Source organism: Branchiostoma floridae, chromosome 1 (assembly GCF_000003815.2).
Source record: "Branchiostoma floridae strain S238N-H82 chromosome 1, Bfl_VNyyK, whole genome shotgun sequence".
Taxonomy (NCBI): domain Eukaryota; kingdom Metazoa; phylum Chordata; class Leptocardii; order Amphioxiformes; family Branchiostomatidae; genus Branchiostoma; species Branchiostoma floridae.
In genome coordinates, this window is record NC_049979.1 from 26,111,955 (window position 1) to 26,137,416 (window position 25,462).

At 40.8% G+C, this 25,462-nt stretch overlaps 2 protein-coding genes across 3 annotated transcripts in view; both read left to right on the forward strand.

Moving 5' to 3' along the window:
- The first annotated feature begins 295 nt into the window (after window positions 1-295).
- Window positions 296-18,061, forward strand: LOC118418574. The gene is made up of 20 exons (XM_035824605.1): window positions 296-364; window positions 1,939-2,065; window positions 2,875-3,292; window positions 3,710-3,978; window positions 5,702-5,872; window positions 6,337-6,575; window positions 7,020-7,172; window positions 7,866-8,072; window positions 8,731-8,874; window positions 9,437-9,539; window positions 9,958-10,049; window positions 10,519-10,770; window positions 11,773-11,904; window positions 12,250-12,372; window positions 13,007-13,169; window positions 14,302-14,493; window positions 15,097-15,260; window positions 15,990-16,220; window positions 17,208-17,378; window positions 17,882-18,061. The coding sequence occupies exons 2-20, from the start codon at window positions 1,951-1,953 to the stop codon at window positions 18,059-18,061; spliced, it is 3,519 nt and encodes a 1,172-aa protein (XP_035680498.1). The 5' UTR covers window positions 296-364; window positions 1,939-1,950.
- A 412-nt stretch (window positions 18,062-18,473) lies between these two features.
- The window catches only part of LOC118418402 (polycystic kidney disease protein 1-like 2), a 51,034-nt gene continuing 44,045 nt past the window's right edge, over window positions 18,474-25,462 (forward strand). For both annotated transcript variants that reach the window (XM_035824289.1, XM_035824298.1), the window contains exons 1-8: window positions 18,474-18,602; window positions 19,863-20,013; window positions 20,934-21,119; window positions 22,042-22,269; window positions 22,600-22,717; window positions 22,951-23,183; window positions 23,996-24,137; window positions 24,670-25,154. In XM_035824289.1, coding sequence (XP_035680182.1) covers window positions 18,598-18,602; window positions 19,863-20,013; window positions 20,934-21,119; window positions 22,042-22,269; window positions 22,600-22,717; window positions 22,951-23,183; window positions 23,996-24,137; window positions 24,670-25,154 — 1,548 coding nt within the window. In that variant the 5' untranslated portion in view covers window positions 18,474-18,597. The remainder of the gene's footprint in view (window positions 18,603-19,862; window positions 20,014-20,933; window positions 21,120-22,041; window positions 22,270-22,599; window positions 22,718-22,950; window positions 23,184-23,995; window positions 24,138-24,669; window positions 25,155-25,462) is intronic.

A 25,462-nucleotide genomic window follows, 5' to 3' on the forward strand; every position in this document is an offset into this window, starting at 1 on the left:
ATGTGACTCAAGATTGATAGAAAACACTTCTTCTTCTTTTTCCGGTGATGTCCAGCTGCAGAAGAATCGGCAATTACTGACACTTACCGATTGCTGTACTATTAGTGTACCGAATTGAGGAAGTCATCACTCAATGCCACTAGACCGCGAAGCCCCATCACTCGGCGAATTTCTTTCTTTGTTCTTGATGAAATGTTCTTCACCATAAGCCAAAGATGATAAATGTAGGTTGTGTGTAATAGGACACACCCCTCACGATATATACGCCGTATATAAAAATCACACCTACTCACCATCTGGTTTCACTCATCGGACTGCTTAATGTCAGGAAGGGTGGAGGCAAGTTGGTGAACTTTTACAAAAGGTGTGGTTATATTTATTTTCTATCATTTATAACTTACCAATTATTCTTCGAATATAGGCACTGTTTTGCTTCTGTTGTACTGTTAAACGGATTTGGAAACGTTGTCGCCTACAATTTAAGGAAGTGACGCTCCATAAGAAAATGCTGCAAGTGCCGTATATATGACAAAAATGATGCTTCCTTTTTCGATGGCATTAGAGCTGGGGATTTTCATGATGATACAGATTCTGTGTGCACATTTTCGGTCTTTTTGGCTTTGCGCGTACATAATAACCATTATGCAAGCAACACTTGCCTGTTCCAATGTTGATTCTATACATTTTTGTATTTATTAGACTGGTTTTCACAATGCTTTTGAAGTCTACCTTACCAAATTATTCATTTTTCATACAACTAGCAGTATATTCAAGATTTTTTAATTATTCGTGGTGGAAGATATTTTGACAATACTACTTGTGGGGAGTAACGTCAGGGTTTGATGCCACCGATCTTGTGACCTGGGCCTTAACACTACTTTTCTCACTCCAACCATGTGTAAAAATGGCTACTTGACGTCGGTTTGTTTGTTGGATAGATAAAAGGCGGTGGAAAGAGAGGATTGCGGCTGAGCTTCCAATACCGTGCCCTGAACACAGTTACCATCTTGAGTGCAGTGCCACATTGCCCTTGTCCGTTTAAAAGCAACTTAAGGTCGCATAACACAGTAATTATGGGCGAAGTAGGACGGGCACAAAATAGGTCGTCGCAGTTCTTGAAAAGCCATAGACATTTTCTGTGCACGTCAGCGAGTCGGAAACTGTGGTGGATAGTAGAGGAATACGTAAGTTTTGAGGCTGTATGAGTTAGGTTATGATGTCTGTTTGGCTGGGTAGAATTTCGCGCACGAATCCGGTTCCTGCTACTTCCGTGTGTCGACTGCAGTATGATGACCTCCGCTGTGGTCATTTCAAAGTGTTCTTTCTGGGAAAACGAGCAGACAAACTTAATCTTATTTTCACAAATTTTGTAGATTCTACCCTGAACTCCAACATATTGCATTCTTGTTAATTACTTTTGCAACCTGGTATATTTTTTTTAGTCGTCGAACCACCTCACCTTGGGGTCCTACCATGTTAATCCCCATAGGCGAAAAACTGTGTTCTGCTACCTTAAACAAAAACGAAAAAACGCGAGTGATCAATTTTTCGGGTACATTATAGTGTTCTCGCATTATAGTGTTACTAAGATGTAAATACACACAAACTAAGGTAAAAAAGGGGAAAAAGCTGCCGAAATCGACTTCAAATATATCCGAACTGATATTTGTTACAGACAGGTACATATTCCGCAGTATTCCAAGTTACAGGGAGAAAAATTCACAATTGAAGATGGCCTACATGTGCTGTAATACAGGATTGCAACTAGAACCAGCTTCACAAATACAGCCTCTTTTGAAGCATGTCCCCAAATCAGCTAAAATGACCGCCGTATCCTTACCCTATCCTATCTGGAATAGGGTCTAAACGTAAACAATTCGTAGGCATGAGGCATCTTCACATTATGGCTTCAGAAAATCAAAGTCCCCACAATTACAGGACCGAAGAAGAATGAAGACCGTGATCCTGTCAGCCATCTTGTTTCTGCTGAGTGGGGCAAATATCGCAGAATCCAGGACTCAGTCCCCAACAGCAACTTCAACACAAGCTCCGACAACAACCCCATGTAAGTGTCCATAGTACATATCTGTAATTCTCATGTATAGTTTCTAACCTTGATTTCGTACTGATGATGGACTTAAGATGACACATGCCTCTTTTGTATATAGCAACGTCCAGTTCTCTGTGTAATAGTAGCTGGAATAGGAACCCAAGGCATATTCCCTACTGCAAATGATAGAAATTATATAACAAAATTAAGGGGTGTATACGTATATACACTTCGAATGCCCCCCCCCCCCCCGATTTCAGATAAAGGTTATCAAAAAAGGGGGTACGAGAGTTGCGTTATGAACATCGGAAGTACCCTCATCGGAAGTACTCTCATGCCTAAACTCAATCAAACTATCATCAGTCAGCACTGATAGCAAGGGATATATAACTACCATGTGTATGTTTATATTATGGAAGAAACCACCCCAGTGTTATGGTAATGGTTACAGTGCAGTAGATTTTCTGTATAGAGACTCAGTCTGTCCTGGTTCAAATCAGGAAAGGCTAGACTGATGCGCTGCTATACACCTGAATTACAGATGTGTCCGTGTTGCAGAGACTGTTATTCTCATATGGGACTGTTTAGCCATAGCCTAAGCTGTAGAACCGACATCAATTACGATTTTATAATTGGCAATTTTGACTAAAGAAGTGAATGTATGTTATCTAGACTCAAGCAACAGCTTTTTAGGGTTTTACATTCATCTCCTGGACATTTACCTTTATTTACTGGGTAAATATGGGACAAGTCGGGTGATATGATACGCCAAATTGATTCATTCAAGACTTGTGATATGTTGTCTTCGTTCCTTCGTACCTCAGGTCCGGGCCCTAGTACGGTTACAATCAATGGGGACTATCTCAGGATCGTGGGAACGGCCGATGAAGCAGTACTCTTCGAAGCTACCGTCGAGCCGTACCACAGCTGTTACCAGGGACAATTGAGATACTCCTGGCATTGCCGCCGGAATGCCTCTAACTCAACTCCTGCTCCTGTCGCTCGGTACGCTCCCTCTTCGGTAGACAGTAGTGGTAATAACGTGTACACGGACGCATGTGGTGACGTCGACTTTAGGGAACTCTCTGGGGCAGGAAGCGCCATTCGGCTCAACCAATCAACGATGGATTCAGGAGCAACCTACGTGATCAAAGTGAACGCAACTGTTGAAGGGGCCTCGACGGACTTCGCACAGGAACTGCACATCATTGACGGCGGCTCGCTGCCAACCTTTTCAATAAGGTACTCATTAATCCCCGAGCCTTCTGTCAGTATTCCGTATGTGGCACTGTTAGTATAAGTTACTAACTAGAGTGCAATGCTACATTGTTCTCGTCTGTCCAAAAGCAAAATAGAAGAAAAATCTCCAAGCAGATTCATCAGGAAAAAGTATCTGATGGGCTAAACAGTGTCCAACGGGCCTGGGAGAACTTTTGTCATGTCCATAAAGATTTCCTGTTCGTCCCAAATTTACGGTATAGTTCGAGTTACGGTGTTAATTGATGCCCCTAGATGTCAATCATAAAGATTGCCAATGGTATATTCTTTCACCCACATTCTTTATAGTCTTTCACCCACCCACGCACCCTTTCATTCATTTATCAATTCACTTTACTGATTGATAATTTTATTGACAACGGATTGATTTGGCAATTGCAGCTGCAGGGAAAATTGTGGAGAAGTTCTGAAATTGGTGAAAGACTTCAAGTTGGAAGTGAGCTGCACAACTGGCTGCACTGAAGTCCGCGCGTCATCCTCGCGTTCAGGTTGGTGGAACAATGGCAGGCGTAACAATGGCAGGCGTAGAAGCAATAACTGGCAAACGACAACCAGGATATCTTGGAGCTACCATTGGAGACTCTATGAAGAGAACATTGAAACCGGAGATGTTACAGAGATTCCCAACTTGGCTGAGATGACAAGTTCAGGTAGGCCAGGCTTAAACGTCTTCCAGTAGCTAAAAATATTTCCGAAATAGTTTCATCAGGTTGGTAGAATATAGGGTATAGGAGAATTCTTTTTACACAACCAGCAGGAACTTACATTGCTTACGTTTCGATGTCTCTAAGACACCTTCGCCAGAGCTTCTAATTGGAGTTCTGCTTCTCGCCACTGTAGAAGGTGTCTGAGAGACATCGAAACATTAGCAATGTAAGTACCTGCTGGTTGTGTAAAATAATTCTCCTATAAGCTAAAAATATTGTTAAGGTGGACTCTCACTGCATTTGCTGCACCGGTGCGGCACTGCGGGGTTCGTAAATGAGTCAACGAATCTCAGAGATAAAGAACGAATTTTCTTCCGTTCTGTGTATTTTGTTGTCTTCTAAGTCATACTTTGACGTATTACGAAATATCTGCATTATCCAAAATCGCAAAAATAGCAAAACAGTGCCGCAGTGAACGAACCCCGCAGTGCCACAAGCGTGCCCCAAGTGCAGTGAGAGGGCACATAAGTAGCTATCTATTCTGCTTTCGTGATTGGAAATTTTTAGTCACCAGTGGTTGTTGAATGTTAATTGCTTCAAGCAACTACGTTATAGGTATATCTATATCTATATCTATATCTATATCTATATCTATATCTCTCTCTCTCTCTCTCTCTCTCTCTCTCTCTCTCTCTCTCTCTCTCTCTCTCTATATATATATATATATATATATATATATATACAACTTATTTGAATGGCTCAGTGTTACTGTAAAAAAAAGTAATGCATGCATATGAAGCATGGAATCACTCTAGTATTCATAATTAGACCACAGCAAGTAAATTTTATGGATCAGCGCGCGCATTAATTTTCAGCTGATTTGAAAATGAAAACCAAGAAAATCAACTTGCCACCAATTGACCAACATGTCGTTAACGTCTTGCAATTGCTTGTGTTTTATGGCATGTGTAGACAGTCTATAAGGTGTTCAATCTCCAGTATATGAACATCCAGTTAAGTTGCAACACGTTTTTTTCGTTTTTTTTTTCTGGATTGGTTCAAGTTAATTGACAGTCTGTGTTCTATCACACCTGAATATCCAGTATAGTTGCTACCTGTGATAGTATGACAAGCTTTTTTTCTGGATTTGTTCTACTTAATTGACAGTCTGTGTTCAATCACATCCAGTATAGTTGCTACCTGTGGTGGTACGACAAGAATTTGTCCTAGTTAGAAAATAGTCTTGCATTGCATATGAGTATCCAGTATAATTGCTACCCGCGCTGTTACTACAAGCTTAAGGACAGTTGAATGTTTACAGTCTAAGATGTTCTATCCCATATGAATATCCGGTGTAGTAGTTGCCAATGATGTAGGACGAGCTCTTTCTACAATCATCATCTAGACTTCTGGTTATTTGAGATGGATACACAACTACAAGGACAGGTAACTTATGATGATGAATACAGGAATAAGAGTGTTGCTTGTGATATCATGTTTTGTCGCCTTAATCATTGTTTTGTAAGGTTTATGATCTTAAAGTTTGAAAATGTAGGAATTTTATTTGCCCGCCTTGTTTTTGTCTCAATAAATTTGTAGTCTCTGGGGATGCCATCCATAAAATTTTCTTGCTGTGGCCTTAGCTTGCTGTGGCCTTAGCTGTCGGTGACATGTTGAATCACCAGTGGTTGTTCAATGTTGATTAGCTCAAACAACTGCGTTACAGGTATCAACCGAAACGACCTTCAAGTACAAAAGTACAAGCTGGAGCCGAGTAAGAAATACAGGTTTCGTGTGAAGGCTTCAAAGTCGGATGGCTCAAAATGGAGTTTTATGGAGTACCATATTCTTTCCGGCCCGAAGTCTAGCGTGAACTGCTCCGTTATACCAAAAACAGGTAAGACTTGCGCAGTCACCTTTCATTTAGAAACTTTTAACATTTCGATTGTTATTCTCTGTAAGTAGTTAGTAATTAAGAGTAAATGACCCGCCTGTTCCTCTGTGTATATGGTGTCATAACGGCTGGGCCTTTGCTAGGTGGTGAGTGAGGTGGTTATAGCACAGGACCAGGCGTTATGACACCATATACACCAAGGAACAGGCGGGTCATTAACGTTATTATCATATAACCTACCCAAATTTGCAAACTTCTATATCCCTTGGTACTATACGTGTGAATTCCTTTAAGCTTTGTCGAATTTCTGAGAATTCATATTTGTTTTTTGGTACATAAATTTGTAAGGAGATTACAGATTGCATTTTGAAATCAAAATTTCCACAGAAAATGTTCGAAACATTGCAGTATTTGGCTTTTTAGAGCAACAAAACTAGTATCAATGTTAACAGAAGTTTTTCCTGTAGGCTTTGCAGCTGGTACAGGATTCACCATCACAAATGACGTACCGGCGGATGTAACTTCGGAAGAGAACATAGACTACAGCTTCTACAGTGGATACAACTTACTCTCGGAGCAACAATCTTCCGTAGCAGGACCGTACCGTTTACAGAGCGGTGACGCCAATAAGGATTTTGTAGTCACCATCAAAGTCCAAGCCCGTGGAGACGAGGGCTTCTACTCAGAATGCAGCGTGAATGCTTCGGTGAGTGATCCGTTTTTAATACTCCTGTCACATTACGCGAAAATCGATTAGACGGCGTTTCTGCGAGCTCTAAATGACATTTTCATGAGTAAGACGTCCGGTGTCCTCACGATCATCTCGCGATTTTTCGGGACCGTCGGCGAGTTTCAGAGGTCGTACGATGGTCGAGGTGCAGCAAAACATGTTCTTTTGTTCGACGGTGATCTCTGAGTTCACAGAGCTCGTTGCCAAGTCGTCTGCAGATCATACACGTTAAAATTGGCTGACCTTCCAGCGATCGTCCGAAGATCGTACATAATGTGACAGAGGTATAAAGAATAGTCGATTTTACCAAATCGCATTCTCTAATCTGACATATCAATGACATACCTGTTAGGTTGTAAGATATTCTTAGATATATGTATATTACATATATTATATCATATTATACCTTTGTGCACGCAGGTTTTGCCTTCTGTCAAGCCTCCAGTAGGTCTGTGGCAAGATGCCCTGTCCTGGGCTTACGAAGCCGAGGTGACCATAGATCAGGGGGACGCGGCTGCTGCTGCAACGTTAGCCGTGGGTATCGTGGATCTTTTGGAACAACTCCTGTCACCGGTAAGTCGCGGTTACTATATTGTTACGAAATGAATATCTCAGCCTCTTGGCAGATGATCTACGTGAACCTGGTCTAATCTCGTGTTCTCTCGCGAGATCGAGACATTCTCCGTGACCAAGATGTGCTGTTAGACATAGAAACTTTGGAGGTACGTACTCTACAATTGATAAGTCACCGTTGGAAGAAAAACTTGATAGTAACTGAGCCTCTTCTTTGAAAGATAATGTTAAGAGCAGATGCTGCGGTAGGATGGGGTGTATGCGAGGAATTCAGACTTTTTACCCCGACGTACTGTTATACAAATGTGCAAGTTTGCTACTAAACGGCAAGTGTATTGCACTTATTGCAAGTAAATGTACAGTGATGTTGGGAAATACATCAAGTGTTGTACTATCACTTAGTGTCTGCAATAAAGAATTGGACTTGGATAATGAGTCACCTTCGATGTCGAAGGACTACCAAGAAGAAAAATGAATAAGATAAATAAAGTAAAATAGGGGTCACGTTCGAAAGTGCAAAAAACAGCTCGTGAACTGTCCGACGGGACTCCCTTTTCCAATTTGGACCGTAGCCTTAGAATCAGTTTTCAAATAGAATTGGAGAGAGTATGCTGAAAGTCGTGTTTTCCTTATCTCTTCCGAAAATGTCAACGTTTTGTTGTATTCATCAATATTCGTTGACAACTTCCTCAGGATTTAGACCCCGCCCAAACGTTGAGGGACCAGGGTAACGGAGACTTATTGGATGAGGCTCTGAACAGTTCTATTCACCACCCAAGCCCGACAGTGCGTCCGGTAAATCCCGGTTACGTATTTTCTCAAGACTGGTCCAGTGCCACTACCATCGACGAAATAAATAACATGCTGCCCCCGGGGACGCCTGGCTCAGGTGAAGATAAGGTATCCGTTCTTCATACATATGTGTTGTTATTATTGTTAGATCCTCAATGTAATAAATTGTACGATATACTTTAATTTCCATTTGATACAGACATCATCATGTCGTCGATTATTCCCAACAAAACTACAACATGGCTCTCACACATTTTCATTTCAAATCGCAAACCTGTAAAAATGATATTACTACTTGTCATCATGCACCTTAGCATGATGTGAAACAAAATGGCGGCACCCTTGCAATCTTACTACTCCAATACAGGTCTTGCTTCAGCAAACCTAAAGAAAGAGACAAATCTAGTATGACATGGTGTCGTAAAATATTCTCAAAGATTTCTATTCAGTTCTACCTTCGGGGCGAATGGTGCCGACATGTTTTTCTGACGTGAATCGGCTATCTTGTTTTGGAATTTGTATTGTATTGTAATGGGTAGTGTTTCGCCAGTCGTTGGTACGTTTCTTCGTCCTTTGTGCGATTTTTTAAATATTTGACCCGTGTTGCTTTCAATGTATATAAAGAACAGCCTAATTCTATCTATTTCAGGTTATTATTGATATCAGATGATTTATTGTTTGTGTTTTACTAAGATTATGTAAAATGGAGAATTTATGGCACTTATGAAAGGAAATTTCTTGATATCGAGATTTTATCCACACACAGCTGCAACTGTTCGTGAGGTCCAACCTGATTGACAAGCTAAGTGATAGGGCAAATGACCTGAGTGACGCGTCCTCATTGCAGCAAGGCACGGACGGGATGGTCAAACTGCTCGGCACTGGGGAGTTTGTTTACGTTGAGTCACAGGTACTTAAAAATACAGTACTTTCTGTTTAATTCTATTTTTTGTACTGTTACCTTCACCGGGCCTTTGTAATCGTCATCGGCCAGCTGGACAGACTTAGCTGCATGAATTCACAGCCAGTGAATACGTAAACAAAAATTCCAAGACCCTATACCTTTTGCAAAATAACTTTAACCTTTGTGACTGATGTATCATTTGTTTTCCATCATCCAGCAAATAAGATTGTATAACGTTTATCATGTCTTGCAAATCTGGACTTTATTTACATGGTTCTATTTATATCAATTCTCCTTACATATGCCATGCTTGAAAAGTACTATCATGCAGGCAATGAATTAACAAAGGTTCAAACAACAAAACAAAACAAACGCTGATTTGCATAATTACCATTATACAACTAGGTATGATACTGCTAGAGGGATTTTTCTTTAAGGAACTTGGTGAACAATAACTAGATATTTTTCCGATTTTTAGAGGAAATGTATGGCATTTCATACAAAGGGTATAGTTTGCTCATTAGAATATTAGAAGTATCATGTGTAAGATGGCTATTTGTTTCCATAGTTTTTAGCTGTGGAATCTCTACACCAATACGCCACAAATCTCAATCTGGCGGTGCTGGCGGGAGATCAAATTGATGGAGACCAGGTTTATCAAATTTCTGAAGGTATGTCTTCTGGATAGTCTTCCTCGGAGATCCATTTTCTGTGAACTAATATGATCATTCCATGTGTACAGATTGTATATATATGATGTAAATTTGTAACCGTCTTGCTTATACAATGTAAGTTAATGCTAGTGATTTTATGATTCTATGTTTCTTGCAGCAAATTGTATTTGTAATATGTAACCTGTATGTAATTCTTTCCCAGGGTTAGACCTTGACAAAAGCCTTTGGCTACTTGGGCAGCCCTGACTGTATGTATGCAGCTGAACTAATAAATAAAAATAAATAGGGTAGTCATCTGCAAAACGTTACTAGTAAACGCCCTGTGCACATCAAATCTCACAAATTGAGCAGTTAATGTTGGTAACGTTGTACCTTTACAAACTTCTTTCGATAACATTTTACAATTTGCACATAGGTATACACAACGGAATAGGAGCAGTTCTTCGTAATATAATGGACGAAGCGGGAATTTCTGGGACTTCTTCTGCCATCAGCTGGCCAAGCACGGTAAACTTATTGTATTTAGAACTTGGTAGTACCCATTGGTCCCGACAGACTAACCTGCCTAAAATGATATTATGATTGGTGGAAGATCTATCGCCAATTTCCAATGAAACTGTTATTCAGTAATTTCTACAACCCGATTCAGACGGGGGGGGGGGGGGGGTAGCTTATAAGGACTGCGCCAACTTTGATGAAGTGTAACGCCAGAACGGCTTATGCTCATGAGTTGGTGAGTTTGCCTAAAATATTTTTGGCAAAAATTCTTACGAAGTTTGACAAATTTTCCATTTTTTCGTGTTGCCATGGCAACCGTTTGTTGACAGGCATTTTTGGCAAATTTCGCTAATTTTGGTTCTAACTATGTATTTTTCACGTTTATTCGCTGTATTACTACACTATTTTCTTACATAAATAAAATCTTATGTTATTTAGAATATCTATCATAATTAGAACCCCTACTCTTTTCATTCAGTTACGTACGGTGGTGGGCCACTTCGAAGAAGTCACCGACATGCTGGCCAGTTTAGTTCTGCGCAGCAGCCTGTCCGATTCGCCCCCAGTGGTCTTCGATTTGCCGATGGGAACGGTCCTGTACCAAAAGCATAAGACTGAGAACATTCAGCAAGGCGAATTTGCCACGGAGCGGTCAGAAGGCTTTGTTACCTTGCCTGATTCTTATGCAGTATTTGGGACTGGAAGTAACGAGAGCATTGTGAATTCAAAGGCAAGAGTTTGTTTGCTTACTTAGTTCCACAATTGAGGAACATATCGCCTACTGGCGCTTTTAGTATGTTTTTGAGGGAAAAACAGGCAATACATCAAACCAGAAAGGCAACGTTTTTATAGAAAATGTAGGATGTTTCCTTCACGGTAATTTGCATTTTGTCAAGCTACACACAATACTTTTCTAGTAGGCTCGCCCCTTAGGCGTCACCAAGAAAAGAAATAAACATAATTCATGCAATTTGATTACGACAGAAGAGAGCCACAAGGAAAAAGCAATGTTTCCTCATCGGGAACCATAATAGAATGTTTGCACCATGTTGCATCTTTTGAACAACAGTTCATCTCTTTGGATGCTTTTGGGTTGTTGGTATAAGTCAATAGCTCTGTTGATCAAAACCATGCATAAAAAACTATTGACAACAACAAATTAGCATGATGAGGAGTAATCATGCATCAAGCTTGACAATCCATGAATAGTTGCAACAAGATTCTATGTACGCGGCCAGGTGTTTCATCTCCATCAGCACAGTTCTGACTATCTCATGTCACACTGCAACATAGGTGTCGCTATTTGCAAATCCTAACATAAAGTATGTACATAGATAATAGTTTTCACAATGCGGTTCAAAAGTTAACCAAAAGCCAGTCATAGTTTTTGTGTTATTCTGCCAGATCCGTACCACGTAATCACAACATGCTACCAAAAGCAATGGCGAAAGCACTGAATCATACGCCAAAAAGTAGTCACTCAATCAACTGGATATGGTTTTGGAAACGGTCAGACGTTTCGGATTGTATCCACAGTGACACTGAAGTGATCTGGAAAAAAACTGATCTTTTATACCCTAACTATGAATGAAGACAAATTTAGATGTCCAATTCCAAAACCATATCCAGTTGCTTGAGTAACTACTTTTCGCCTTATCTTATCACCTGGATGTCTAACCTACATCGACGTACTAGTACTGAATCATACATATTCTTCCCACTCCTCTCTTAGTTCGTAGCATTCCCTCGCAATCCAATGACGTGGGACCCAGCTACAGAACCTCGTTCGTCCGTCCTCTCACTTGACTTTTATGATGAGACTGGTCATCGCCTTCCAGTAGAGGACACTGCACAACCGTTGGAGGTAAGTTTGTCATCGATGTCACGCCAAATAACTGCCTCGCCAAATAATTGCCATATAAGGTATCGCGCCCTGCGTGGATTGGGTTAGGATCATGTTAATGGTAATGGTTATGGTTGAAAATAGGGTTAAGGTTGTATTTTAGTATAGGTTAGGGTTAGATAAGGGATAGGGTTCATCTCCACATTGCTACACTTCTGCCCAAAATCCATCACGTTCCATCAGTTTTAGGCACTTTTCTGCCCTCAAGTATACAACTGGACGCCCCCAAACAGAGTACCGGCAATTATGTAGCTTGGATCGATGTTTACCCGAGTTGCCAAATGATTAGAGTAATGCATGCGCAAGGTAACTGTTACTGGTTCCGCCAGCGGTCTGGGTCCGGTGTCTCCATCAGCTCCATGGAGGATGATGCCAGCTTTGGATGAGGTTCCAGAACCGGCCTTCATCCCTGTGTACACGGTCATCTGGGTAAGATTTGGAAACGGTCAGACGTTTCAGACATCAGCTGCCATTCATCAGTGACTGGATGAAAATTTGGATTACATACCTTGATTTCGTCAATGGCTGGAGGATGCCCAGATTTACAGGATTTAACCAAAAATCTGAATTGATGTGGCAATGAGGTGAAGACAGGTCTAAGGTGGTTCAAGAATTCAAGATAAATTCACATTGTCGTCCAATCAATAATAAAAGGCGGCGGATGCTGTTTGAAACGTCTGACCGGCTCCAAATTTTGTCCAGCTGCTTGAGTAACTTTTACCTTGCGTATCTTACTTACTACCTGGATGCCTAACCTTTATTGAGGTAGAGTTACATACATGTATCTTCCAACAGATCGGATCAACTATGCATGTATCGTAATGAATAATTATTTATTTGATGCATCGTGATAGATGAAATTAATTGCCTTCTAATTACCAAACGTTTTGCATGTTAATTAACCAGAATTAATAAAAATTGAGATGATGCTCTTAAAGCAAGCAATTGTTTAAAAAAATCATTGAATGCAGTCTGTTGTAGTCGATACTCCCTCAGAATATATTGTACGTACATGTAAGTTGCAACTTGCAATATACAAATGTATTTATGATTGCTTTTGCAGTTTTATATCCAAAACTACGATAAGCCAGGATTTCCTAATGTTACCTTCATGAACGAGACTACGGTTGCTGCTAACGGGCTGACGTATCACAAGATGGAGGTGGACAATGAGACCACACCCACACCCGTACTGGTCATGCTCATCCCTCCCCCTCACGTCATTGGTACGTACCCAAAACCTCATTTATACGGGCTTGCGATAAAACAACCTATAAAGCTTACTTCCGAAGATGATTTCATCAGTTTTTTTATTCATCAACAAAGTGCAATACAGACAGAGAGGTGATACATTCTAGCAGTATGCTAATATTAACATCACCTCCCACAAAAAAGGTAATAACTGATAAGGACAAATGAAACAACAACATCGAAAACAAACATTTTACAGCTATTTACAAATAGTTTGGGGGGTAGTCCGAGACATATAACTCGTTATAGAGGTTATTGATGTAAGGGTTACTAGGTGGTTGCAAAGCGTTTGGTATGTACAGTATAAGTTTGAGTTAGCTGTTTGCATGATGTGACAAGAAAGGTGAACCCTTGATAGTAGATGGATGCGGGCTGATTCAGGAAGACTGTTACAATAGATATGTTATTCATTAGGTTGGTAGAATATAGAATATAGGAGCATTTATTTTACACAACCGGTATCTAATTAATTTGCTCACGTCTCAATGTCTCCCAAACATCTCAAAATCTCCGGAGTGTGTTGTTGCGGTCTTCTACTAGAGAATTAAGGGACGAAAGAACCACAGCTATTAGCAATTAATACGTAGTGTTCATTGATTTGGCTTTAGGCCATAGGGGCGTGATTGATATGTTGATTCTAACGTGAACTTTGAAAATGGAATTTATGACCGTGAGTTGTGGTCTTGTTATTCTATCACCTGCCTCGAAACTCTCCAGCCGTAGCGTGTATCTTGGAGTGAGTCTGTGTATACTGAGATTGGTATCAGCCTCCATGCTAACACGTGTCCATGCTAACACGTGTCCGTGTAATATAACGTATCGTTTTGACCGATATTTTCTTAACCCCAACTATCCCATTATGAGTCAGCTGAATCTTACAATAGATATGCTATCATTTATAAAACTTAATTTGATTTTTCAAACGTAAGGATATGTACATTCCCCACATCCTTATGGGCGTTTGCAAGTCTATTAAAGACACTGGCTGTTGCAGAAACGGTGACGAATTACTTTAGGCCTAGGCGCACGCGGTTCTTATTGAACTAAGGCAATTCCATTATACAGGCAATAAGCCGTCTTTGACTTTGTAATGTTAAACCTCGCCAGCATACCAGGTATACATGCAGTACAACGAGCCACCAACACCAGATAACCACAACTTCACCGCCACCATACCACCTCTGGAGAGAGCTTGTGACGTCAGCATCCCTGAACTATCCGGTCGTGACGTCACGGCTATGTTTCCCTGGGTGTTTCCGGAAGTCAACGGAACCTACTACATTGGAGTGAAGGAATTAGGTATGTTAAACATAAAATGCAATGCGATGCATTCCGTATCACAGGTATTACACCCCTGTCACATTTGGAGAAAATTGATCGGACGACGATTCTGCGGGAATCGCCCGAGCCTCGCTTATAATAACAACTTTATTGCACAATAATTGTACAAGGTACAAAGTATGGCTTCTTTGTGACAGGGACGGTTTTCAGGAGGCAAATACGCTGAACCCTCTGTCGATCTTAAATATGGCTGATATTCCATCGATACGCTCGAAGATCGTGGATAATGTGAAAGGGGTACTAGCACGACCGCGAATTGGATCACCCGCCAAAACAAAAATCATGAACTTCATTCAATTCCAATGTTCGTATTCAAAATTAATTGTAACGTCGGACTCTGATATTCAATTCATTGACAGCGCGCGCGGCCCACTCATCGCACTCGAATTATCCCATGGATACCCTTAATGATACATGTACTAATAGGATTCTAGGATTCCATGTGATAACCCACGTTATCACCTGGTCTGGAACATCCTCATAATCATATATAAGTATAAAAGTTTGCAGATGAGTAATAATTTACACTGCTAAAATATTTCAACTTTCTGCTCTTATTAGGCCATAAAGAATGCAGAAGAGTTCCAGGCGTGTCGTACGCCGAGGTTAAATCCAAGATCAACAATGCGCCCGACGACGAATCATACAGCTTGGCTATACTGACTCCGCAATGTGTCTGGTGGGATAAGACAGGGGAGGGTCAGTGGGATCCATCGGAATGTACGGTTAGTAGTGAACTTCCTATTCGATTATTTACGATGCTACGGTCACAAAATGCACTCTTGCCCGAAGGGGGTGTAGTGCCGACCGGGCTTTGACCCCACAAATTTGACCGGTTGACTGCCGCATAGTAGGAGGGTTATTTCTGTTAACATGATTAGGATATACTGTAAATGCAGAAACTTTCGCGGTGGATTAATGTACGCGGTTTTCGCGGTGGCCGGTTCACCGCGAATTTAAAACCACCGCGAACATTTTTCCGTAACTGTAAGAGACTACAGTGCATGGTGCTACCGCGAAATTCAATCCACCGCGAAAAGTCCATTTTCCCGCTACCACGAAATTAAATCCCCGCGTTAAATGCATTTACAGTATATCGACAACGCGTCTATTTGTTACCGGGTCCCAACTTCATTTTAACTGCGAGTTACAAAAATCCAGAGTATATATCGTACCCCCAAAAGAACGGTAGCCTGGCGGGGTCACGCCCAAAAAAAATCTTTGAAAGTGAAACAGAAAACAGCCCGGAAAATGACCGCAATATGAGAATTTTGTCATTACAATAAAGAATTGGTACCAATTAAAACGGGTTTTAGTTACCAAATGCACATAGTGTACATACAAGTTTTCAGAGATATGATATCACTCCCGTTTTTAATCAATATTGGCATTCGTTATTTCTCAGGTTGACATTTTCACATTTTGACCTTAGCCGTTATCGGATGTCATTTCAGGTGGGCCCGAACACCACGGTAGACCACACTCAGTGCCTTACTACCCACCTGACATCGTTCGGTTCTGACTTCATGGTGCCGCCCAACTCCATCGACTTCAGCACGGTATTCGCAAAATTTGCCAACCTGAGTGACAACGCCGCCGTGTTCTCCACTGTCATCGTCATGTTTGGCCTCTACTTCATTATCGTCTTCTTCCTTTTTAAGGCAGACAAACGAGACAGAATCAAGGTGCGAACATTCGTGTCCGATCTTCTTAACAGCAACTGATTTAAGCCTAATACAAGTTAACTTAATCAAAAGTGCCGCGACTTTGATAAGGTCTTCCCACTTCTCTTCTCAAGGAGTAACATAGAGGTGCATGAATATATCAACATTTTTAGTTTATCGCATCGTTCACACCTAGTCATGCCCGTAGCCAGGATTTTGGTTGGGGGGGGGGTCTTTTTAGTACTTGTGGGACCATCGATCGCCGCAGGCGCGGGCGTGACCTGTCTAGGGGGGTCCGGGGGCATGCAAAATTTAAATATTGACCATCTGAAACGCCATTTCCTGCATTCTGATAGGCAAAATTCGCTGGCTAAGTTTAATGGAAGTTCTATTGAAATGCACAAGACTTTTGGAATTAGTCTTTGAGGCCGACTCCCCCAACATATTTTCATCATGTCCGATACCAAAGGCGCGAGGCTTTGCAATGGAGGTCCGGGGGAATTTTGAAATCTGGACCCTCTGAAAAGCCATTTCCTGCACTTTCCGAGGCACATTTTGCTAATAGACTCACTAAGATTGAATGAAATGTCTATCAGTGAAAAATGCAAATCAGTCATGTCTTTGGAAAAAAATGTTGACATGAAAAAGTGGACCTTCGAGCGTGAAAAAGCGGACCTTTGATCGTGTGTGGGATTCTTCCGAACCCCCGGACCCCCCCCCCCCCCCTTACGGGCATGCCAGTCTACTGATTCTATACATTCTTTGACATATTGATCTATTTGTAAGATTGATACCATGCTAGAATAGAACGGAATATATTGAAAACCTTTAGAAATGAAGAAAGTGAACAGCTTTGAGCGTTCATGTTTTAGAAACATTCCCCAACCTTCATTCTAGGAGTACAACCAAAAACACCTGGTATAAAAGTTGTTTAGAAAAATTGTATGTGGAAACATCTAATATATCTTTGTCTATGTGATGCATGTATGTATGTATATCGAATTTCAGTGGGGAGTTCTGCCCATCGCTGACAACAATGAATCGGACGAGAACTTCTACCTGCTGACCGTGTACACAGGGATGAAGGCCGGTTCTGGAACCTCGTCCAAAGCCGGTATCATCCTCCATGGAGCTGATGGAGACACCGGAGCCAGACCGCTGGCCGCATCCAAGAACCAGGTTTATGCGAAAACATAAACTGCACGAAATCTGGGATTTATCAATGATAATAAGTACCAGGCAAATCTGGTAATTGTTGCATTGGGGGATTAATAATGCCAGATTGTCTAGATGCATTTGTCATTGTAGGTAAATCGCACATTCTGTGTAGTGAGCCCTCCATATATAACTCCATGTATTACTTAAGCTGTTACGAAGTTATGTAGTTTGCCCCACCAATATCGTCATCTCAAGCATAAAATGACGAAATCGACCATGCATTGCCTGGCATTTATTGCAATTGGTAGATCCGGCTTTTCATGTAGTGATATGTCTTCAACTTCAACATATATCTACATGTACATTATCATCAAGATGGAAATCAAATATTCATGATAGGTAGAACAAAAAAACAGTCTTAAGTCTAAAAAATCTTTGTTAATGTTGAGAGAAGAAAAAACGTAATGTTTCAGCACTCAAAACAATTACACTTGTGTTCTAATATGCTATTTTTGAACTTGAAGGTTTTCAAGCGCGGCAGTATCTCCAGCTTTCTGCTGTCCACGAGTGCGGAGCTCGGTGACTTGACACATCTTCACGTGTGGCACGATAATTCCGGGGCTGGTGGTGACTCCAGCTGGTTCCTTGATAAAATAGTTGTTGGAGACCTCCAAAGTGATAGACGGCAAGTACCGCAATCATAGATCATGATAGATCAAATTGTGATGTAATGTCAATTCAAAGAAATAAAGGACCATTTCGATGCTTAACTACGCGTTAAGTTGAATTAGGAATAGGACTAACGTTACGATTCTCTGAAACGAAAATAGGGAATACAACATGTCATTTAGTTGCAACGACAATGAAATGAGGCAACACTCTATAAATAACCAATGTATTTCATTGGAAGTCTTTTTTGGACGAACATTGCAAAGGACCTGAATGGGCCTCAAAGGTTTAGTTTTTAAGGAAAGACTTTAAAAACTCATAAATACTCAAGACTTGCTGCATATTTTTTCAAGCACAATTGCATGACGTTCTTGCCTCAAATACACAGCATTTTAGACCATTGTGTCTAAGTAATGACATCATGTCGTATGGTTATAGGTACGTGTTCTTCTGTCAACATTGGTTGGCAGTTGAGAAGGATGATGGGAGGGTGGACCGATTTCTGAGCGCAGCCGGACGCGATGAACTCACCAATTTCAGCTCAATTTTTCAAGAAAAGACCCGTCATGATATGAGGTGTGTTTTATTACGCATGCACATAGTAAGGGGTTAAGGGAATTGTGAACGACCTTATTCCTTTAAGCAACAGTGCATGCTGCGCATAATGTCATGAACATCACATTGAAAACCTTTATATTTGAAATGACGTAGACATTTTTTTTTTAGATTTGGATATAGGGAAAAAGCTCTCTACGGAAGAGATCCAGATTTTCGTCTCTTTCTTTAATTTAGAAACACTAATTCTGACAGATCGCAATCTCAACCATAGCATATATAATTTCCCAATTGACACAAAGCACTGCAGGCATAACAAGAGTTCGGAGACCTCATACCTCCATTTGAGATTCTGATTATGCTAATAACTTGCACATCTGTATAATTCATGTCTGGTTATAAACACCTTTAACTACTTTACACAGGTCACAATTTTTACAATTTTATCATTTACTACTGGCACTTAGAATATGACACTTTCATATTAATCATGCAAATTAGGGATTTATCTGCATAATTGTATCTACTAATCTTCCACCTGCCACAAACTACACATGTATTTGAGTCCCATAATGGAAACACATTAAATATAGACTTTCCTAATTAATTATGCAAATTATGTCAAAATTTGCACAATTTGCACTTCAATATGTACATCTCTACCAAAGATACCCGCATATGCTAAATATCATGGGAATCTGTCGTTCCTATGTTCCGTTATTCTCTTTGGAAGATTGTGACCAGAATGCCCCTACAGCTCCAGAGCAAGCTGCTAGGGGGCCAAACATACATCACTCCTTGCTTACATTATAAGCTGTCTGCCACCAAAAAATCATGACCATAGCATCTGCAGGTCAAAACATTTAAAAAAAAATCAAGATTCTGGTGCAGTACCAAGGTCACACATCTGGGGGCCAAAAATCGACCCTGATCTTTGTCTTCCCAACACATATCCACCTACATAATGTAATCACAATCCATAAAGAGGTTCATAAAGTTATACTGACCACAAATATGCGGATACACAGACAGACAGACACACACACACACACAGACACACACACACACACACACACACACACACAGACATATAAAAATTATACCTCCATTTTTTCATGGAGGTAATTAAAAAGCTATTATAATGTTCAATAATCTGTAGCAATTAATGCTGCCTGCAGCAAACAGATATATACATAGGCAATTCAAGAACATTCATTTAATTTGTATTGTGATTTTAATGTGTATGAAGTCATTCTAACCAACACCCTGTATCTCCAACAGCGATGGTCACCTGTGGTTCTCGGTAGCCTCCCGTCCCACCCGGAGTCACTTCACCCGTGTCCAGAGGGCCTCCTGCTGCCTGTCTCTGGTCTTCCTCACCATGATCACCAACGCCATGTTCTATCGGACAGACGACAGCCTCAGACAACAAGTGCGTATTCAATCAAGGTCTATTTCACTAAAACGGTCACTCTGTTGGTGTCCTTGAAAAGCATTCTAGGCCATGTTGATTCATTATACAGAAGACATCTTGTGGGCACCCCAAAACTGATAGGAGCGTGCGAAAAATGAAATGTGCAAAAAGTGCATTCATTATGAAATTATCAAAAAGGTCGAACAGATGACTAAACATGGTGTATGGTATACCGAACAGTGAATACGTCAGTGTCAGAAGAACATCACTCCAAAAAGCTCAAGCAACTCAAGCAACTGGATATGATTTTGGAAACGGTCAGACAATGAGCCCATTGCTCAAATAATGGGTGGCTTAGAACATTATCCTGATCTCTTGTCTGAAAGACAGTTCTGAAAATGTTGGTGTCTTGGTGACTCCACGTGATGTTTATCAGTAATCTGTCTAAATTTCCATTCATTAAGAATGAATTACACATGATCATGTTGGTGTTCGCTGCCTTTTAAAACACTTTTTAATCATCTGAGGTAAGTAATTATTTTGAACAATTTTTAACCAATGCACACAGTGAATTATGTCTGCCTGAGTAGATGGTTTGGCACAAAAGACCCAACAGTGTCCTACTGTGAAATCTAAAAAAATGAGAAACAATGAACTAATGCAACCTACCTTTATGGGGGCTTTAGAATTGTTGATAAAAAAATTGAATAGAATTGAATAAGAGGAATTTGTTTAGTAACTTTTACAGTGTTTCCATCATATATAAATAAGTTGTATCATGTTTACAAAATTGTTGTAACATTTTATAACTTTCGTGACTGTCATATTCTCTTATCTAAAATAGTTCAAACTTGTCACAAATACTATTAAACCCCCTCTCGTTGACTGTAATTTGTAATTGACTCTTAGCTGCATGTTGACACCTTTTCTTCCCACAGGTGTACCGTTTGGGCCCTTTTGTCTTCACCCCATCGCAGTTGTGGATCAGTGCTGTCAGCACACTTATCGTGTTTCCAGTCAACTTTGTCATTGTCTACGTCTTTACAAAGTCACGGCCTAACCCGGTGAAGATCAAACACCCGTCTACCGGGTCTCTTTATAAGATTCCATCTAGTGCGTCAAAGGTGGGTGCAAAGTGAAAATTATGAATGTAATTCTAAACTTTAGTCCCTACTGCAGACTACGGGTGCGCGCTGTTCACGTTGCACGTTTGAACATTATCGTGTAAACTGACCGACAGAGGTCATATATATATGGAAATTTATCAAACATGGCCGAAACAAGAACCACTATGTACAAATCAGGTGCATTTCTCTTCAGAAATGCGCAGGCTTACTAACATCCGTAAATGGGTTTATTCACTACGGCCTGTCGTCCAAGGACAGGGGTGCCGAAGTATTCATACGGTCCTTACGGAAACATACGATCCTTACGGAAAACATGAAATCCACATTCTAAGAAACATACGATCCTTACGGAGTTAATACGATCTACTACTAAGAAACAAACTATCGTTACGAAATTAATACGATCCTTACGGAAATCATACGATCCTTACGGAATTTATACGATCCTTACTAATTTGTCGCCGCCACACCAATAAGCCGTGCTCTGTTGCAGATTGATATCCTTTCTTCGGCTAATAAGTTTGCACTTGTGCATATGGAGGTTTAGAAGGATGGGAAAATGTCAATATCGTCGGAAGAAATGCAAGTTCCGAGGCCGCTATTTTGAATTAGTAAGGATTGTATGATTTCCGGAAGGATCGTTTGTTTCTTAATAGTATGAATTCCGTAAGAATACCAAGGCACCCCTGAAGCACAAAACTACAAATTTATGACCCTGAACATAAGAAGCGACTCGGGATTCTTCATACTGTTAGTCTTTTAGATAAGCAAGTATTATGATTTTTTGATAATTGTTTATTTGTTTTGACGTTCCAAATAGTCAAAATCATGTCATTATCATTCAGCTTTAAATGTATAGGACTATAACAAATTGCATGATATTTTCAAGACGTTATTTTTTACAACATTGCATATTAAGGTACACCGCGATCGAATAAAACGGCAGCATGATAAGACGAGGAAACAGTCCGGCCTGCCCCACTGGTGTGTGTACATCGGCTGGGTTCTGGTCTTCCTGTCTGCAACAGGATCGGCCTTCTTCGTCATCCTCTACAGCATGGAATGGGGAGCGGAGAAGTCTGGAGAGTGGCTGACTTCAATTCTTCTTTCCATCTTCCAATCGGTTCTCATTGTTCAACCACTTAAGGTACTTCCTCAGACATTCTTGTGATATTCAGTTTGCAAGGTAGAATTTTAGCAAAAAATTGATTTTCACAAATGCCAAAATAGTTGTGGATTTTTATGAATGACTGAACAGGTATTTATCTTTTTGTGTAATGTCAATCTCTTATAAGAACAAGTTTTAAAGTTTGTTTTTGACAATTGAATAAAAATTCAAAAATCATAAATAAAAGAACACAAGTTGAAAGTGATGATAGATTCTCAATGAAAAGACCACAGGTCGAAAGTCAGTCTTAAATCTCTTAATGTCTTAACAGCTGTCCTGATCTATTTTGATCCTTTATCAATTCTCCAGGTTCTCCTGCTTGGTCTCTTGATTGCTTTCATTTTCAAAAAGATCGGCAAGGCAGAGATGATGGACGCTGATGCCTTGAATGGCGATGAGGAGTTTCTACCAAAACCCATGGACGCCGGTAAGTTATCAATCCATATTACATGGCAGATCAGCATTGTAACGCAGTTATACAAGTAATTACTAGCGCAGTCCAGTTGTTAACTCCCCTGCTTAGATAAGCTATGTCACCACCCGTCTCTATTCAGTTCCTTCGATCACGAGTTTCCGACGCCACGTTTCGGGTGGTGCTGTAAACGGGTCAATTTCTGAAATTTGGATATGTCCCAACTTTTTTTCTTGTTCTATATCCAGAGGATGTGAGGCCTCCCGCTAAGCCCGTGTCGTGCCGCGCCAGTGACGACAGGCAGCTTGCTGCAGCTCGCGCTCTGCGCCTGAAGGAAGCCCGGATGCGCACAATCCTGTGGGACGTCTTCAAGCACTTTCTCGTCGTGGCGGTTGTGTTCTACCTGGCCTTCAGCAGCTCGGCAACCGTAGGGCATCACATGCACAAATCGCTAAAGCAGAGGTTTCCAACCTTTAAAAAGGTATACGTGGGCCAAATTAGTTTGTTAGTTGTATGAGTCTTTTGAGTCTTGTGCTTTTCACATGCACAAGTCGCTAAAACAGAGGTTTCCAACATTCAAAAAAGTAGGTCAAAATTATTAGCTTTTTGTCGGTAGCTTGAGTCTTTTGTGCAGTTTGTGTTTCGTTGGAAGTTCAATTGATAAACATTTGCACAGATAGATTTTCTCGATAATCTTCCTGGTATCGTTTCTTACTTCCTCAATTTAGGTACATGAAGAAGGGTTATAATTTAACATAAGTCCATGTTAATTCGATTATATCAATGACATACTCTGAACCCCAAAAATAATGCTGGCGTGCAAATAAAAAATTTAAAAAGATGCATTACGACCTGTGCATCAATCAAATATTGTATGTATTGTTTAACTTGTTTTGTACTCATTGGATTGACAATACATTGAGGGTTTTTTCTTTTGCACAACAAGAAATGTTCCTCACCTGCTTACGTGTCGATATCTACCAGATATCTTCCTCGACTGGAATTCCGCTAGCGCTTCTCGCCGCTATATGCCCGATGTAGCTGCCGCTTTTGCGATGAGAAAACCGTCCCAAACGTGGCTAAATTTGTATCCCCCCTCGTCCAGGTTCACTGGTGTTGACTTTCTTATCCAGACAGCCTCCTTAAACCACCGTATACACCTGATGTCTTCTCAGTCTAAAGAAGCAAAGGAAAGAAACGTACGCAGGAGAGGGACATTCCTGGATCCGGATGTGCAAAAGAAAAGTCTAATATTCTATGTTCTAACACGATGAAATTATTTTCTGAAATCAGATTGACAGCGTCGACAAGCTGTGGTCCTGGTCCAACACCGAGCTGCTGGGGGTCCTGTTTACCCAGAACGGTAGCAAGCTCCTGGACGACCAGTCCTACCGAGTTGGAGCAGCCGCATTCAAGCAATTCCGGAGCCGACCAGGTATAACCTTGTAGTTTCGCAAGACAAATGAATAGTTTCCGAGCAAGCTGTTGAAATTCCATGCAAGCTTCTTAATAAAATGTGTCCTCCGTGATAAAATTAGGTACTGGCATGGAAGTTTGTCTGAGTTGTCTGAGTTGGTAATAAAATTGTTCTCCAGATCAAGAAGAAATTTTACTAGCCGCTATACATCAGACAATGATACTTTCGAATGATTGATTGAATTTTCAACCGGATGTCTCGGTCTTCTTTAGCCGTATCAGACCCGAGTACTGTTGACACTTGATTTTCTTCGTACCTGACGTCAGCACTGGGTCAAAGTTCATCGGAAGTCGGTACCGTCCCCTGGTGTTATTGAGTTGGATAAAGGCTAATTTTTTCCAACGAAGAAATTGTATGAGGATGACAGACGTTACGTCAAATGGTGATGTGTCTACAGGGGTCCTGTACGAATTAAATACAAATTGTCCGTACAATTGATTATTCAAAATTCATAGAAATGACATCAACTATGTTTCTATCATCGTCTCAGGTGACTGCACAACGAACATCACTACATTTCCGAGGTGCAAGTTAGATTACACGATGGCACAGCATGAGGAGGGAGATTTTGCCGTTGGATGGCGACCCCTGCCGGAGGCGGATGCCAATGCAACAAGATGCCGACGACGTTGTACAAATGACACGGCTTGGGATTTTACAGAAGGGAAGTCACTTCCCTACTTCGGACAGGTGAAGACTTACGTCGATGGGGCTTATATGTTTGAGATCGGCAACGATCCTGACCCAGCCGCCTCAGTCATGGAACGTCTACAAAAGCGTGAATGGCTGGATGGCTTCACTGAAGCTGTTGTGGTCGAAATAAATGCCTACAATGCCAACGCCGATCTTTTTGCTGTGATAACGTTGATGGTCGAGTTTGTAGCCGGGCGAGGGACTACACCAACTCGGAACATCCACATCTTTAAGCTGTCATCCTACGTTGGAACCTCTGGACAACTGATGGTAGGATTCCAGGTAGGTTCATAGAATGCCAAAAAGCAGTTACTCAAGCAACTGGAGATGATTTTGGAAACGACCAGACGTTTCAACTAGCATCCACTAGTTTTGGCCAGTGACACTGAAGTAAACTGAAAGAAACTGGTCTATACCCTAACTATGAATTAAGGCAGTTTTAGAGGACCAATAGGAAACATTGTAAGACAATATCTGACCGTTTCCCAAATCATATCCAGTTGCTCGAGTAACTGTTTTTTTGGCGTATCTTATTACCTGGATGTCTAATCTTCATCGACGGTTCAGACAATGTTATTTTTGTAATTAGG